We start from the raw sequence: 17,281 nt of genomic DNA, 5'->3' as shown, positions 1-17,281 counted from the left end.
GTGGCTTGAATAGAGACTTCCTTCTTATCTAAAGTGGGACACTCAGCTGGCTCTGAGTTGTGGTGACCCTGGAGCTGTGACACATGTGTCCACTTCCTACGTCTGTGAAAAAGTGGTGGGGGCTACTTTTATCTCCACATCCACACAATGGGCTTGCTACTAAGCTATTTTCCAGGAAGCCACAACGGGTTTTATAATATCTGTCATTAAAGCCTTTTTGACCCTTTATTTTCATGTGAAAAGGAGTCAGGTACCAACATGCCTCTCATTCCCCACCTCTGGGCTAACAAGAGTCCAAACTTTTGAGGACTTTCGGTGAATGGAGTGGTTATTTAGATTACCTGTAGGACTCTCAGATAACCCCAAATTGAGGGGCTTTTGAATATCAAGCACAATCCTAGGCTAGTTTCCTTTGGGGTAGAAAACCTAATTAACTAGTAGCTGGAAAGAAGGGCAGACATGCCACCCCCTAGGCAGAGCATTCAAAGGGAAGTGGGTGACTCTGTAAATAGCGCTGCTTTAAGGGGCATTTAAGCCAATGCTCTTCGTTAAGGAAATTGATGGCTTTGTAAGTACTGTGTCTGAAGGGAGTGCTTGAGCTGAAGGCCCCCATCTCGCCTCGTAAATTTCCTAATGGACTGTGGGCCTGCAGGCTGGGCCCAGCACGTTCAATCATTTGCCAACAAAAACTCAGATTTCTCTTTAAAAAAAAATTAAAACGTTTAGCCAAACGTAAGTCATTGAGCCGATGTAGTTTAAGTGCAGCACGGGGTAGTAGATGTTGAGTGTTTCCTTCAGGGAAACCAAGGTTACTGATCCGTTACAGTAGATTTTCTTCCAAACGTTAGATTGTTGGGATGGGTGCTTTTAATTTGTCTTATCATTTCGTTTTCCTAACATCTGTAAAGCTAGTCAGTATTTCACCAATTTCCTGATAAGGAAAAGACCTTGGAACTGAAGGCTCCTGGCCATTCCAAAGAGGGGCCCACGGCTCCTTCAGACTTCTGAGCTCCCAAGTGTCACAAAATCATAGGGTTCAGCCTATCTCATAAGACCCTCCTCTGTATGTACAGCCATTTCAAAAAGATGGGAACCGTGCAGAATGAGCATACAGAAAAGCTGTGATTTGAGCATCAAACTAGTGTGGATTTGAGTCTTGATCCTGCAACTCTCTTATCGACTTAGCTTCTTCAAACCTCAATTTCCTTCTACCCTTGGGATAATGACAGTGCTAACTACAAAAAGATCTACTAGGATTAGGTAATTGAAGGCATTTGAAATATCTAACCAAGAGTCTGGCACTTAGCAAACCTTCCCCTTATTTACTTAGCAAATACAACTAAATGTGACTTGAATTGGCCAAGTAGATGACGCTGTAGGAATATAGCAAGGGGTGGCAACTAGCCTTTCTTGGGAAGGAATGACAGCTAGGATTTCCAGAAGGTATGCCTGGTTAATCTATAAATTAAAGATAAATGAGGCTAGTCACAGGAAAAGCACCCAGGACACTGGACAAAGTCCCTGCACAAGTTGGGAGGTGAGGTGTGAGGGTGGATATGGTTCCCTCAAGGAGCAACTGCCATATGAGTCTCTGCTGGGATCAGAGAATAGACACGCATTAGTGGTGAGAATGCTGTAGAAACAGCTAAGGACAAGCTCACACCTGGCCGTTGTCACTAAGTCTGTCTGAAAACAGTCGATGCATATAATTCAGGATCGGAAACAGCTGATTACATTTTCAGACCCACTGAAGCTTGAGCGCGAGCTTTCTGCCCATGTCCCGCTGAGCCCCCTCCTTTTCAGATTAGATATCTTTATACCTGAATAAGGATTGCTTAGTTCATGACGCTTACTCTGGACCCCACTCTCTGGCTATAGTCCAGGTCCTTATGGCCCAGAATTGATCTTTTAAGGCATGGTTCATCCTGCGGGAACGAAAGGGGACATCTCTGACCAGTGTTCTGGAATCGATAGCTAGCCTGCAATCTCTTGCTTTGGTTTGGGCAAACGCCCCTTTCAGTTGGTGGAAACTGACCTCAGAGCAACCACAACTTCTTGAAAGCTTTCTTGAACATGGAAAGTCAGGATGACCCTTACTGTTTCTGATCAGAAAGGGTCATGGTTTTGACTTCTGTGTCCAAATGTTCCGGTTAACGCATGAGATTTAGGACCAGTGTTCTCCTCCTTTCTTCTCACTCCCTCGTGTCCTTCTCCCCTTTTCTCCATTGAAGGAGTGGAAAGGCACACACACACACACATTTCTTTAAGAATACAATACAGTAAAACAACACCAATTTAAATATGCATACAGATTCTAATTGACATAAAATCCTATTCTAAAATCTAAGTATCATCCTCCTCATCACATAAAAGAAAGAGCAAACTTACCCAGGGTGATTCTTGCCTGCTTCCAGCCTCTTGATCTTTAAAGCACTTTAAGGTGTCTTACTGAATTGGAAATGGAGGACACTGTGACTTGAATGCCTCATTCTTTTGGACTTTACTGAACCATATGGCAGGAGGATGATCTTTGAGGCAAGCCAGACCAATCAGGGCTCAGGATAGGAGGGACCCATGTTGATACTCTGGCTACTACATGGGAACCCTACCAGGAACCCAGTACACTGCAGTCACCTTAGTCATGACCAGCTTTGCCAGAGAATGGTTACTGGCTTGGTTTCGTGTGGTGTCCTGACTCATCCTCCAGTCCTTGGCCCACTGGTACACATCGCATAAGTTTATCCAAAAGCTTCGGCTGGACTCTCCAGGATTTCATAACAGAATGATGGGTTCCTTGTTTTACTGGATTGAAGGGGATACACTTACATGTATATATTTTCATTTGCATGCATGGTCTTTCACTGTGCTCACATTCATGAAGTTCTCATAGACTAGTTTTTATTAAACATTGCATTTTCTCAGTATTTATGTGATAATGGTTCTTCATCAGCCAGTCAAAACCCTTGGCCTCCATCAATTAACTGTGTTGTATTTGGTGAGATACTTAGCTATTCTGAATTTCAGCCACTGCATTTGTGAGCAGGATGTACATGAGCTGTGTAATTACTGAAGACATTTGCAGCCCAAGCCCTTTGCTCATTCAGTGTGCATGTATTTGCAGATGGTCTTCTGTGTCTAGAATCCAAACATAACGGTGACAGAACTACCTGTCCTCGTTTTCATGGAACAGCTGCTCTCTTTCAGAGAAAATTGAATGAGCAAATAAATATTTGAAGAGCCAAGTTAATGTTGTGAGAGGAGTATAGTAGACTAGTAGTAGACAGAAGCCAGGGGAGAGGTTAGAGAATTTGTTTGGATAACCCTTCACTAAACACACAAATGGTCATAGTGAGACATAAGCAATGAAATGGGAAGGCAGTTTGGTGACTCGGGAGGTGAGTTCAGGTTTGTACCTGCAATAAAAAAAGTTGAAAACATTACTTAAAAATATTGACCCCTTTCAGTATTTCTATATATTATTGTATCAGAATCTGTACAGCCACTTTCCAAAATGGATAAGAAAAGTAAAGTTGCTTTAAAGAATAAACAGCAAAGCAAAGAGAGAGAGTCATGGGAGAATGGTATATGCTATGAGATATCGAAGAATACTTTAGGCAGAGTCCAAGTTTGAATTTTGATTTTTGTACCAGATTTCATGTTTTTCTTTAATGTCCATGTCTTTCAAGAAAAGTTCACCGTTCACAGCTTTTGAGGATTTTACTTTCCACTTTCCCATTTTAGACTGAAAAAATACTGGCTTAATGATTAAGTTGTTAAAAGAATGAAAATCCAAGTAAATTTTAGACTAAAATATTTGAAGATTATAAAGCTATTTGATCTAACTTGTTTACTGGGCAAAAGGAAAGACTGAAGCCCAGAAAGGGAAGAACTTGTCCACAGTCAGAGTTAGATGAGTCCCCTCTCTCTTTCCTCCCTCCCTCCCTCCCTTCCTTCTTTCTTTCCTTCCTTCCTTCCTTCCCTTCCTTCCTTCCTTCCTTCCTTCTTTCCTTCCTTCCTTCCTTCCTTCCTTCCTTCCTTCCTTCCTTCCTTCCTTCCTTCCTTCCTTCTTCCCCTGCAGCCTCTTCCTTTCTTTTCCCCTTCTCTTTTCCCCTCTTCCTTCCTTCTTCTCCCCTTTCCTTTCTCTTTATGTGGTGATAAGATCACATCAAAAACACTTAGAATCTATTTATAGTATGCTGTCTTTTGTTACCCCTTTTGGGCCATTTTTTCATGCTTTCTGCATATCAGTGTTTAGGGCTTTCCCTCATTTATTAGCTTGGATTATCTAGGCTGAGTTTTATTTTGTTATTTCCTGTTGCTGATTTTAGAGGTCTTGGGGACCTTATTATGGGTTAGTTACAGAGTTAAACTCTTAGGATTCATGTATGCCAGAGCTTGTGCTGACCTTCATTCAAAACTTTCATTAAAGGCTTTATGTAGAATAATCTGTTGAAATAGCTTGAAATCAGATTTGGCATTCAATTTGTTTATTGTTGTTGTTTTTATTGTAGACAGTGTCTCATTCTATAACGAGTGTCAGAAGTTTTTGTCAGCTTGACAAAACCTAGACTTCTCTGGGAGGAGGGAATCTCAGTTGAGGAATTGCTTCCATAATATTGACCTGTGGGTATATCTGTGGGCATATTTTCTTAATTAGTAATTGGTATAGGAGGGCTCAGCCCACTGTGGGTAGTACCATCTTGGGGCAGGTGGGTCTGGCCTGTATCATGAAAGCTAGGTAAGCATGAGCCAAGAAACAAACCAGAAACCAGCATTCCTCCATGGTCTCTGCTTCCAGTCCTACCTCTAATCTAAGTTCCTGCCTTGAGTTCCTACTCCCCTGATGTCCCTCTATGATAGATTGTGATTTGGAAGTGCAAGCCAAAGAAACCCTTTCCCTTTGCTCTTGGTCAGAGTATATTATCACATCAACAGAAACCAAACTAGGACACTCAGGTATGACTCAAATTCATGACCCTTCTCCTTTGGCTTCCTAAGTGCTGAGATTACCGGTTTCTCAAGATTACACCTGCATCGCTGAGACAATTTTAAGATAATTGATTATAGCAATTACAAAACTCCACAAGAACCTTATTAATCATTTACTAAGTTTCTCCTATAAGACAGGCACTATCCTAAGTATCAGGGACATGATTTGAGTAAGCTGGAGCCAGTCTACAGCTATCTCAAAATCAAGATGTACAGATAATAACATCTATTTATTATTAAATAGTAACCACATAGTATGATCAGGCAGTTTCGCATAGATCCTAAAAATAAAACATGCATTTCTTTGAAACTTACAAGGATACAGGGGATAGTAACACATAAAAAAATAGTCTTTAAAATATTTTTGTGTGGCCCTGGGGATCAAATCAAGGTCTCACACATGGTAGGTGAACATAGTACCAACGACTCACATCCCACCCTTTATTCTTTGGGTTTCTAGATGTATGACCAATGCTGTAAAGGAAATCAACCACTTAGGAATGAGCACGCACTCTAGGTAAACAGTGCTGTTCTTTGAACTGACTCCTTACTAAAGAGGCCACAAAAAGAGGAGGGAAAATAAACATGACAATGTACTTTAAGTTTCTAAAGCAATGGTAATTGGAAATAGAGACTTCTTAGATGGACAGATGTCAATCTATATGTATGTATGTATAAATGGTTAGGTGCGTATATGGGTGGGTAGACGAACCTGAGATTAGGAGGCATGATAGTGGAGACAGTCACATCAAGCTGACTGGTAGCTCATGATACAAATTCTGGGTTTTGTTGTATAGGATAAAATGTGAAACCACTGAGAAATTTTGTGTGTGAATGTATTGTTTTAAGGTAAGCATTGTAACTGTGTTCAAAGGAATGAATGGTGAGGAAACATTCAAGAGTGGGCACTGCAAGAATGATGGAGACTTGGTCCAGGATGGTGGCAATGGGGCAGAATGCATCTATTTGGAATATCCTCAGACAAAGGAGCCAAGGGATAGGTGTATGGTTGCATGTGAAGCGGCAAGGTGGGATGAAGAGATAAATGGGAGAGACAACTGAGAAGGTTGGGGCTTGGCCTCTGTTGCATGATTGTTGATGTGTTCATCACTAACAACGAGAAAGCGACATGTGTGAGACTAATATTCTTGCTTTTCCTGTCGTGTACATTTAAATAGATGTTTAGCAGAAATTTCACTGTAGGCCACCGCTGGTCTCAGAAGAGGTCATATGTAAATCCATATATGTGAATGCAATTCATTGGCAGAGATGTTTTAAAATTTGTGTTTAAATTTTAAGATAGATGAGAGAGTGTAGAAGAAAAAAGTGTTCCCAGACCTAGCTGTGAAGTCTCAAAATGCTTACTATAAAATGACTCCAGGGGACTGTACGTGGAGGTTTGTGAGAGATGCCGTGTGGTAGAAGGATAGAAGGGACTAGGATGGCATGGAGACATGGAGAAGGAGAGAGGTATGGCAGAACCAAGGGACAGAGAGAAGAGACAAGGAGGGAGGAGAGGAAAGGAGAGAGGAGAGAAGAGAGATTCAAGTGGAAAGAGTAGAGTCATACTTCACGTTCCTTGAGGCAATCAAGTGCAGATGTTGATATCATGATTGGTTTCACCAACACTGAAGTGACTGGTGACCTGACTATTGTAGAGTAGTGAGTACAGAAGCCAGATCTGAGACAAATGAATTACATGAAGAAAAAGTAGATAGGATGGATATGTATAGATTCCTCTTAATAAATTTTCTTGTAAATCAAAGAGTGCGATATGAGGTAGGAAAAATAATAATAATATTAATGAGATATGGAGTGAAAGGCTCTGTGTTTGTATTTATTGAAAACTTTGTATTAAGGAAAATTATATATTGAAAACTTGGATAGACTGTGCCCTTCCTGCTGATCTGAAGGAAAGGAATAATGATGCAGGGAAGTATGAACTGATTAGTGCTGAAAATGCAGAAATGTACTAGAGCGGCAGGTGAGGTGTCCCTGAGCTGGAGATAGTAGATTAAATCTTGATGGTGGAGACACAGGCTGAACACCAGGCTTTCAGGCTGAAGAAATAAGAATGGATGTTCTGAGGAATGAATCCTCGAAAAGAAGTAGAGAGATGTGCCTGGAACTTAGGGTAAACAAGGAAGTTGGACTGGACAAGGAAAGGACTTGAAAGCTACATGAGGACATTTAAATAATGTAGGCACCAATTTAATATTCCAAACATGGCAAAATTCACACTTTAGAGTCACACTCACTGGTTGCTGTATGAGAGGGAGCTGAAGTGGGAGAGACCTAAAGCCCGGAGTGAGATGGCTGTGAGGGCTAAGTAGAAAGAGGAAGAGGCAATGCCCTGAGTGCGTTCCCTGCTGTGCTTGCCTATGGGGTTAGACATGCAGGCGCTCCTTCCATTTCTGTATGTTCAGCTTGCTAGAGGATGTCCAGCTGACACAGCAGAACATGGGAAGGGATTTCAGATTTATGTCGGCTTATGATCAGCCCTTGAAGAAACCAGACACCAACATGAGCTCCTCAGATTCCACCACTGAGACTGGCACCTGAAGCTGCTTAGCAGAAGGCAGTCCCTTTAGGAACCTTCAGCACACTGTCTGTTGTAGTCTGGGCAAGCGGATCCAGTTGAAGAAGTCATGAACAAGCTCTTGGTTTGAAGAAAATTAAATGGGGTCAGTGATGTGGCCTTGACATGAAGTTTTTAAAGGCAAGGCAACGTCAGGTTGAGATATTTCTGTTCCAGAAGAAACAGCCCAACATATCCTCCCAAGCATGCCTCCAGCCCTCCATTGCATAAACTATTGGGGCCTAGGGCACTACTACTTCCCCTGTTCCAAGACGTGATTATTTGGATCCAAAGATTGTGTACCTCGGCATCTTTTTGCTGTTGTTTTTGTTTGGATGAATTATTATGGGACACCAGCTTTGTTGCACTCAGATTCATTCTTAAATAAATAGCTGACCTTAAAAATGATATTTTTTCTTGTTTTCAAAGAAAAAGAAAAAAAAGCCGTGATTATTACACTGAAAGAAAGCATCAAAATGCCAATCATTCTTCCCTCTGCTGGAAATAGACACAGACAATGATGTCTCAAAAGCAAGTTGTCTTTTTAAACAAATGCTTAGAAATCCCACCCATCCTTTGGAAGGTAGACTGTTGCTGAGAAGCATGCCTTGAAATTATTTGTTTCTTTGTTGCATCCTAAGTCAAATATATCACCTATGACCAAAATTCTCCACCACTCTAGGTACAGATAGTTTGTACATTTTCTTTACCGGCGTGGAAGCTTGGCAACTCCAATAACTCCTCAAACTACTTAGTCCATACCAATGGAAACTATGAAAAGATCTAGAGATGCCCCAAAAGTAATATTGCAGCTTCTCAAAGATGACATACTATTTTGTTCCCATAAATTAATACTCTAGTGGGGGCACATTCACTAAAAAAGGCATCATAATTATTAGAAGCTCACAAAGTATTTTGGCTTCCTCCCTACAGAATATTTTCCCAAGAATCTTCAGCAAATGGCTTCAATCATACTAATAAATCTGAAATCCCTTCCCATGCTCTACTGTGTCAGCTGGACATCCTCTAGCAAGCTGAACATACAGAAATGGAAGGAGCGCCTGCATGTCTAACCCCATAGGCAAGCACAGCAGGGAACGCACTCAGGGCATTGCCTCTTCCTCTTTCTACTTAGCCCTCACAGCCATCTCACTCCGGGCTTTAGGTCCCTCCCACTTCAGCTCCCTCTCATACAGCAACCAGTGAGTGTGACTCTAAAGTGTGAATTTTGCCATGTTTGGAATATTAAATTGGTGCCTACATTATTTAAATGTCCTCATGTAGCTTTCAAGTCCTTTCCTTGTCCAGTCCAACTTCCTTGTTTACCCTAAGTTCCAGGCACATCTCTCTACTTTTTTTCGAGGATTCATTCCTCAGAACATCCATTCTTATTTCTTCAGCCTGAAAGCCTGGTCTTCATTCAACAAATACTTGTTGAAAGTGTGCTGGGGTTTCTAGCTCTTTCTCTGCCTCTCTTACCATCTACAATAGCCCTTGCCCCTTCCAGTAGAAAACATGCCATTATAAATGTCACCTGGCTGCTACACAGAAGGTAGGACGGCAGGGTGATCATGTGCCCTTGCTATAGACTTCAAATTCTGTACAATAACCTGCTCACTGCCCAACACAAAGCATTCAAGGGGCGCTAAGTAAATTGATGTAATGAAAACAAAAAGCCCAGTTTGTTTTATTGTTCTGTTGCTGCTGTCTTTGTTTTTCCTGGCCATGCATTTGTATTCCATTCCTTACCCTGTTCTCTTTACTGCTCGAGGCAGAGGGAACGGGAAGGAAAGAGAATTCCCCAGACAAAACACTGGCAGATGGAGTGGAGAGGCTCCCCTAGGACACTAGTAGCAAGAGAAACTGAATAGCAGCGTCCACGGATGTTATTTTTAAAAGAGACTCACAATAGTTTTGTCAGCGTAATGCTGGAGAAGAAATGAGACAGATTCATTTTCTCTTTCCTTCTTCCTTCCTCCCTCCCTCCTCCCCTGCTTCCCTTCCTCTCTCTCATTCATTCATTCTTGCTCTTCCTTTCTCTCCTTTGCATCCCACTTCCTTTCTCTTTAAACCTTTTCAATTCGGTTTATTGATTTACCGGGATAGAAGGGGTGCCAGGGTGCACATCTGGAAGTTAGGTGCACTTCGGAGGTGTCGGCTCTCTCCTCTCATCAGGTGGAAGGATTGAATTCAGGTTATCCATCAGGCTTGATGTCAAGTGTCTTTTCCCACTGAACCATCTCTCTGGCCTGAACCTTTCTTTTTTTAATCCTAGCTCTTCTCTATCTTTTGACTATTTGGGTCTGCCTGTCTGTGGCTCACCTTATTATCTAGTTGTGTAACTCTTCTCCTGTCCGTATCTGGATTTACTTCCCTCCACTCTCTGATTCTGGTTCTAATCAGATTTATCTTGATCCTCAATCCAATCATGAAGAAGTAAGCCTTTACTAGAACTTACCTTTAGTACAATTTTCTGCAATACTGAGAGAGCCCTTTGCATGGGGGAATAAATAAGTCCTCTTAGAAGGTAGATACTATGTAATTTTATTATAATTTCTCCCTCTGTCTTCACATTGAAGGAAGAGAAAGGTGGTACCCAAGTTAGCTAACCACATAATGTTATCCTTAAGAGGTCATATTTTATCATTCTGCTGAGTAAAGACAATATCTCTCTGCTGGGCATAAAAGCAATGCTCATATTTCTCACTCTCATAGCAGTTGTCTCTGTGGCCTAGAATTGGACAGTATAACTTGCTACAGTCCCCTTCATTGGGTTTGGATTTATAGTGGATTTCCCTCAAGTTAGATCTTAAGTTTTATTGTATCTAAATTGGCCACTGTCCCTGGTCACTGTGAAGCTGTGAGAAGTGCTGACCTTGTATTCTTTCCCTGTTAGAAGTACCTAACATGCCTGGCAGTGGTGGCGCACACCTTTAATCCCAGCACTTGGGAGGCATAGCCAGGCGGGTCTCTGTGAGTTCGCGGCCAGCCTGGGCTACAGAGTGGGTTCCAGGAAAGGTGTAAAGCTACACAGAGAAACCCTTTCTCGAAAAACAAAAACAAAGAAGAAGAAGAAGAAGAAGAAGAAGAAGAAGAAGAAGAAGAAGAAGAAGAAGAAGAAGAAGAAGAAGAAGAAGAAGAAGAAGAAGAACCTAACATGTTGGTCACTGGAGCTTTCAGCTGGCTTACACTCATCATCCAATAATTAAATTATAATGAATTGACTTATTCTGGCATATGTGATAATATTTTACTATGTAAACTGTTTGCAGAAATAAGCAACAATTTTGGAGCTTGGAAGAGACTCAACATTCTGCTGCTCCTGAATTCAGTGACTCCATTTACAGATAACAACATAAAAATTCAATTCCTTTTCCCCCATGAGCCCAGGTTCTTTCTAGAAGGTAGAATGTTTGAAGTATTTCAACTCAGTATTGATTTAGCAAGCTGATTTAAATTCAGCCACTAAGAAATGAATTGACCCTTTAGAAGAAAAGCATTTTTCTTGTCATGATTATTTTAGAATGTACAAGGCATATTTAGGTTCATTTCCTGTGTGGGTGTTGTCCTGACGGGGACAATTAGATCCACATTATAGGTAGGGGACAGAGAGGAAGAGGAAAAACTATGTTTTAACATTATATAGGTAGTGCAAGGGGCAGAGGCGAAACCCAAGTCTTTGATCTTAAACTCAGTATCTTCTTCAGAGTTCTGCTCCACTATTTTGGAATAAATATTGGATGATCTAGATCAATCTATAACCTAAGAGGGATCCTACATCCTAATTTACCTGGGATGTTAAGATTTCTGTGTGCCTGCCATTCAGACATAATAGCATGTTCTTTACTCTCAAAGTGTTATAGTTCAGATGCTATATTATACAGTGTGTCTCAGACAACTATTTGGGAAGTCTAGAACCCTCCAGAATGGCTACAGCATGAAGACCTAGTGTCAGCACAGTATAATTAGTGTTAAAGTGGAGATTTTGATGAAATGGGCATGTTACGCTGAGGGGGCTCCTTCGCTTTGCCTAGAAGCACTGGGAGTAGTACAGAAGAGCTGACACTAGGTTTTAAAGGATGATCTCCTAGGGATATCCACCTTGCTCTCTCCCTGCATTACTCTTAATTGCATATATAGGTCATACCTTCTCAGATGGCATCCTCCTCATTACTCCTCTGATGCTTGTCCTTACCGTCAAGTGAGCATCCTTACAACCAGTCACAGCTTAGACAAAGCAACAAAATGAAACAAAAAATACAAAAGAAGGTTGCTACAGTTTGAATTAGGCAGGAGATTGATCACTTGGTATTTCACTGAGACACCTAAAGTATCATATAAGACCATAGGCATATTAGGATGGGTTCTTGGAATCCCAGTTCTGTAGCTGACTTCTTTGCACTAATGATTGAGCCCAGAGAAGAAAAGAGACTAACTAATAAAACACAGCAATTTACTTTCTGGGAGTAGACTGAAGTTGGTTTATTCTTTATGCAAAACTGAAATCCTTGTTGGAGTTAAGTAAACTCAGGTTGCAAGCTTAAGGTCCTTTGCTGTTGGATAACATGCCCCGGACTTGCAAAGTAAGTTCCTAGATCTGACATTAATAGACGTGTGACTCGGGCAGGCTATTAAAGACATACAACATTTCGTTTTCTTTACTTAGATGCTTTGGTTTGGGATTAAAACCTTCGTCACATTGTGGATGAGTGCCACTTGAGAAGAGTGAAAATTTATGAATTTTGTTGTGGGTGGGACAGGAGATCCACACATGAGATCTGCCCTCTCAGCATGTTCTTGATGTGTAGTCAGATATGCCAGCCTGAAGCACCAACCTGTGCCCCAGGTTTCTAGAACGCTTTCATTGTGCCTGATTAAAACTCTTGGCCGGTTTCTAGCACAACAATCAGGGTGTTTGGCCATCCCATCACCAGAGTAGGTCAGTTCGGGCTGTATCTCGACCATTGCCGGCAGTCTGTTGTGTGGGTATCTTTGTGGATTTCTGTGGGCCTCTCTAGCACTTTGCTTCTTCCTGTTCTCATGTGGTCTTCATTTACCATGGCCTCCTATTCCTTGTTCTCCCTCTCTGTTGTTGATCCAGCTGGGATCTCCCGCTCCCCCAAGCTTCATCCAACTACTGAGGGATCTGGATGCAGAGATCCATGACTAGGCCCTGGGTGGATCTCTGGGAGTCCAATTAACGAGAATGAGGAGGGTTTATATGAGCGAGAATTGTTGAGACCAAGGTTGGATAAAGCACAGGGACAAATAGCCAAATGAATGGAAACACATGAACTATGAACCAATGGCTGAGGGGTCCCAACTGGATCAGGCCCTCCGAATGGGTGAGACAGTTGATTGGCTTGATCTGTTTGGGAGGCATCCAGGCAGTGGGACCAGATCTTGTGCTCATTGCATGAGTTGGCTGTTTGAAACCTGGGACCTATGCAGGATTGTTTGGCTCGGCCTGGGAGGAGGGGACTAGACCTACCTGGACTGAGTCTACCAGGTTGACCTCAGTCTGTGGGGAAGGCTTTGCCCTGGAGGAGATGGGAATGGGGGGGGGGGGCGTTGGGGGGAAGGTGAGGGGGACGGGAGGGGGGAGAACAAGGGAATCCGTGACCGATATGTAGAACTGAATCGTATTGCAAAATAAATTAAAATAAATTAAAAAAAAAAAAAAAAAAAACTCTTGGCCGTTGCCGTTTCCACCCCCTCCCCTCTGGATCCCCGCTGCACTTTCTGCTCTCCGTTTTCAGACTTTTTACTCATGTGTAAATGGAGTCATGCAGCATTGAGCTCCTTTACTCAGCACGATGCCTGCCTGTTTCATACTGTCCAATGGTTCTCACCCTCCCTAACCCTGTGACCCTTTAATAGACTTCTTCATGCTGTGGTGACCCCCTGGCCACACAATTATTTTTGCTGTACTTCATAACTGTAGTTTTGTTATTGATATGAATCATAATGTAAATATCTGATATGCAGGATAGCTGATGTAAGACCCCCAAAGGGGTCACAATCCACCTTTGAACCACTGAATAAGCTGTTGTGTATGGCAGGACTTCTTTTAATTTTTTTTTCCCCTTAAGGCTGAAGAAGAGTATCCCAATGTAACTTCTGACTATAGGTTTAACGGAGCTTCTGGGTTGGATGTTCTGCGCCACAGCTGCTGCTGATAGCTAAGGCCAAAGAACACGTATTTGCTTACTGACCCCCTTTCTATGTCCCCCTCCTACAGATGAACCCAGCCGGTGTTACTTCCATGATGGAGATGGGATGTGTGAAGAGTTTGAACAAAAAACTAGTATTAAAGACTGTGGCGTCTACACACCCCAGGGATTCCTGGATCAGTGGGCATCCAATGCTTCAGTATCCCATCAAGACCAGCAGTGCCCAGGTTGGGTTGTTATTGGACAACCAGCGGCATCCCAGGTAAGCACCTAGCCTTGTGGGGCTTCTTCTGAAGGCTTCTTTAAATCTCTGCTGAGGCTCTCAAAGTGCCTGCTTCTAACAGAGTGTCATGGGATGTCTCTACCTGAGCACTTGTTTAGCCAAGTGTCATACCAGCACCTCTTCAGTCCCATTGGTTAAGGATAAGGGATGCAGTGGTGAAGGGGAGGGAAATACAAGCATCATGGGAACAGCAACTGTCCCCCTATGCCCTTCTTACTGTGACTCAGAGATGGTAAAGAACTCTGTGTTGAATATACCATTGGAATTCAATGTGAGTGAGAACAATTTGGGAAATCACAGGTTTTTTTTTTTTTTTCCTTTTGACAGGAACTCTCAATTTGTCTACTGACTGAATTAAGAGCGACCATAAACACATTTGCTGTATAGTCTCTCCACTTTTCTGGTTTCTACTTTTTCTCCCCAATATTTAAAATAGGAGTTTAGCTTGATGTACCTCAGGGACATTGCCAGTTCTAAGAAGCTCTGACTCATTCCGTAGTCCCCTAATGCACTATTTATATGACAAGGCTCGCCCACAGGGGACTGATAGCCTAGATGAGGGGTGGAGAGTTTGGGGGCTACCAGAGCTTATGTGATCCTGGAGATGGCTGTGCCTCCCTCGAGCCTCCTTTGCAATTATCCTGCCAAGAAAACACCTGCCTTCTTCTGAGACTCCCATTTCTCAGAGACACGACACAGTACTTCCCGCTGTCCAGCACCGTGGCCATTTCTGAAGCCAGCCTGCGCCTTGGCCTTGCAGATTCTCAGTCATCCCTCTCTAATTCAGCTTCTTGATTTCAAGTTCATTGGGGGGTACAATAGGCATTTAGCTGAATGAGAAATAGGACTTTGGATTGAGGTCCAATGAAAATTATTGAATGTGGTGTAAGGTAGCACCTCTCATATATTCATTTTCATCTTTATTTGATCATCTCTTCATCTCTCCTACTTAGGTTCCCATTATTAAATTCTTTATTTGCTCATTTGTATGTGTAAGTGGATGCCCTCAGGAGAGTGGAATGGTGTGGGTACTCAGGATCCCCTGGTGCCTCTCAGGGCCAGTGCCAGCCTGGCAATGATTGGCTCAGCATTCCCCCTCTCACTGTGCTGCGTTGGCACTTGCTGGACTCACCTGTGTGGTCCTACGTGCACAGAGAATTTCAAGTGACTTATCTGTGTCCCCTCCTGTCTCCCACAGTGGACTTTCAGAGTTTTGAGAACGGACAGAGCTTCATTTATCTTTTCCCCTCCTCAAAGTGCACACACACACACACACACACACACACACACACACACATACACACACACACACACACATACACACACACACGCGCGCGTGCACGCGCACACACACACACACACACACACACACACACACACACACACACACACCTGCTTACAAGTGACACCAAGAGATGACCAGCCATTGTTTCTCCATCATATCAAAGGTGCAGGAATTCCAAGTTCAACTAGCATCCCATTCTTAGAGATGGTTGAAAACACCCCTCAAGTGAGCTAATTATTAGTACTCTAGGAACCTTTCACACACAGGGGCAATAGGATCAACCATGCTTAAAAACCAGCCAAAGATTTTTGCTAGTAATGTGAGCAAAAGGAAAAAAAAATTCCCAGTCTCATTTGAAATAAAAAAAAAAGACTTTCATGGGACAATTAATCCAATCTTGTAGGGAGAAGGCTGTCAGGAATTATGGCTGATTAGTTCTTCCTAAACAAAAATCCAATTAAAAAAATCATTATAAATACTAGCTCCTCAATCTATAAAGACGAGAGAAGGAAACAAAATCATCCTATTGAATTATTCATTGTTACCAATTTTATTTTAATGAAATCGACTAGGTTCCATTACTCTGAGCTTGGATATAATTTTTGTTACAAGGAGACTTTGGCTGTAACTAAATTTGCCATAATGAGATCAGCTCGCTGGAGTATACAGGGTCAGGGTGTGCAGGTTAGATGCAGAATCAGGAAAACAGTGGCTTGTAAGGGCACAGAACAACAGTGTCCCAGTTTCCTCACTTAAAAACAAATGCCCCTACCCCACATATATACATGTGCCCATGCACACAGGTACAGCCATGTGCACACAAACATACACACACTCATAGAGACAGCATGAAGTCTGCTTCCTTCGGGGTAAGCACTATTCCTGAAGTGAAGGTATTGCTCCCTTCTGACAACAGGAAAGGAGAAACCAAACCCTCATTACCTTGTTCAGTGATTAGAGGAGACTAGTAGTTAATTTTCACCCTGTCAAGGGCTCCAGTGAAGATGTTGATGTAGAGAGAAGAGAAGCTGGGAGGCTCTTGAAAGTTGAATCGAAGAATAAGATAGAAAGGTGTCCCCTGGGTCCCTCACCTTCCTTAGGCATCATCTTCCTATTCCTTCTCTTTCTCCCTCTCCCTTTCCTTTTTATTTCCTCTCCTTCCTCGTCTTCTTTTCTTCCATCCTCTTCTCATCCTTTTCCCTTATACCCCACTCACACATGTAAATATGAATAGGCCCTAGTGAGCTCAGTCCTGATACTGATCAAATCAATGCAGGAGAATAGAGGTAAAGCAGCCAGTAGTGGCCGAATTTCCCCACCTCCCATGCTAAACACACACACTTATAGCCAACTAGCTTGCCTTTTTCATGGTAAACAATTTGTTGTCTGCCTTGGAGCCCTGGAGGAAATGTGCTGGTCTCCCAACTCAGTATGACTCCTGTATGTAAAATAACTAATCTTCAAGGAATATCTTGGAAGGTGACAGTGGGAGCCTAGAGATATGAGGTCCTATCCAAAGTGGGGGAGTTTTTGGATTCCAGGGAAACAGGCAGAGTTCTAGATGACAGGTGTCAGGGGCTCAAATCTCCCTGGAGCAGAATCATAGTCCCTTGGAACTGAGGCTGCTCCCACTCTCCGCCACACACACTGACCCTGTTCTGCGGTCTTCGGTCTTTACCAGGATGAGCTTGACCTGAGAGATTATGAAAAAGATCAGCCATTCCCTCTTCCCCTTTACAATCCATTTTGTTTCACTCTCCACAAGCCTTTCTGTGTTATTATAAAAATGAGAAAAACTTAGGTATTTGCTGAGACTATGTACCTAAACCCACAGAAGTATAAGACCCCACCTCTAACCTCTGTACTGTGTAAAGACATAGGTGTGAGAACTCTCTCCAAACCGTAGCTGCCTCAGAATAATTCTGCAGGAGCTTGGACTAGTGAGAATGAGGAACACTCTTTGTGTTATGTGA

The 17,281-nt window shown here is 42.5% G+C and overlaps 1 protein-coding gene across 1 annotated transcript in view; it reads left to right on the top strand.

The window, feature by feature from the left end:
- Nucleotides 1-17,281, top strand: part of Pappa (pappalysin 1) — a 246,389-nt gene that overhangs the window by 132,108 nt on the left and 97,000 nt on the right. The window contains exon 10 of the mRNA XM_052717315.1: nucleotides 13,809-14,002. Within this exon, the coding sequence (XP_052573275.1) occupies nucleotides 13,809-14,002 (194 nt within the window). The remainder of the gene's footprint in view (nucleotides 1-13,808; nucleotides 14,003-17,281) is intronic.

Source organism: Peromyscus californicus, unplaced genomic scaffold, assembly GCF_007827085.1.
Source record: "Peromyscus californicus insignis strain IS unplaced genomic scaffold, ASM782708v3 Scaffold_5__1_contigs__length_169319896, whole genome shotgun sequence".
Classification (NCBI taxonomy): domain Eukaryota; kingdom Metazoa; phylum Chordata; class Mammalia; order Rodentia; family Cricetidae; genus Peromyscus; species Peromyscus californicus.
Note: the sequence above shows the minus strand (reverse complement) of the source record. Positions and strands in the feature narration are given on the sequence as shown.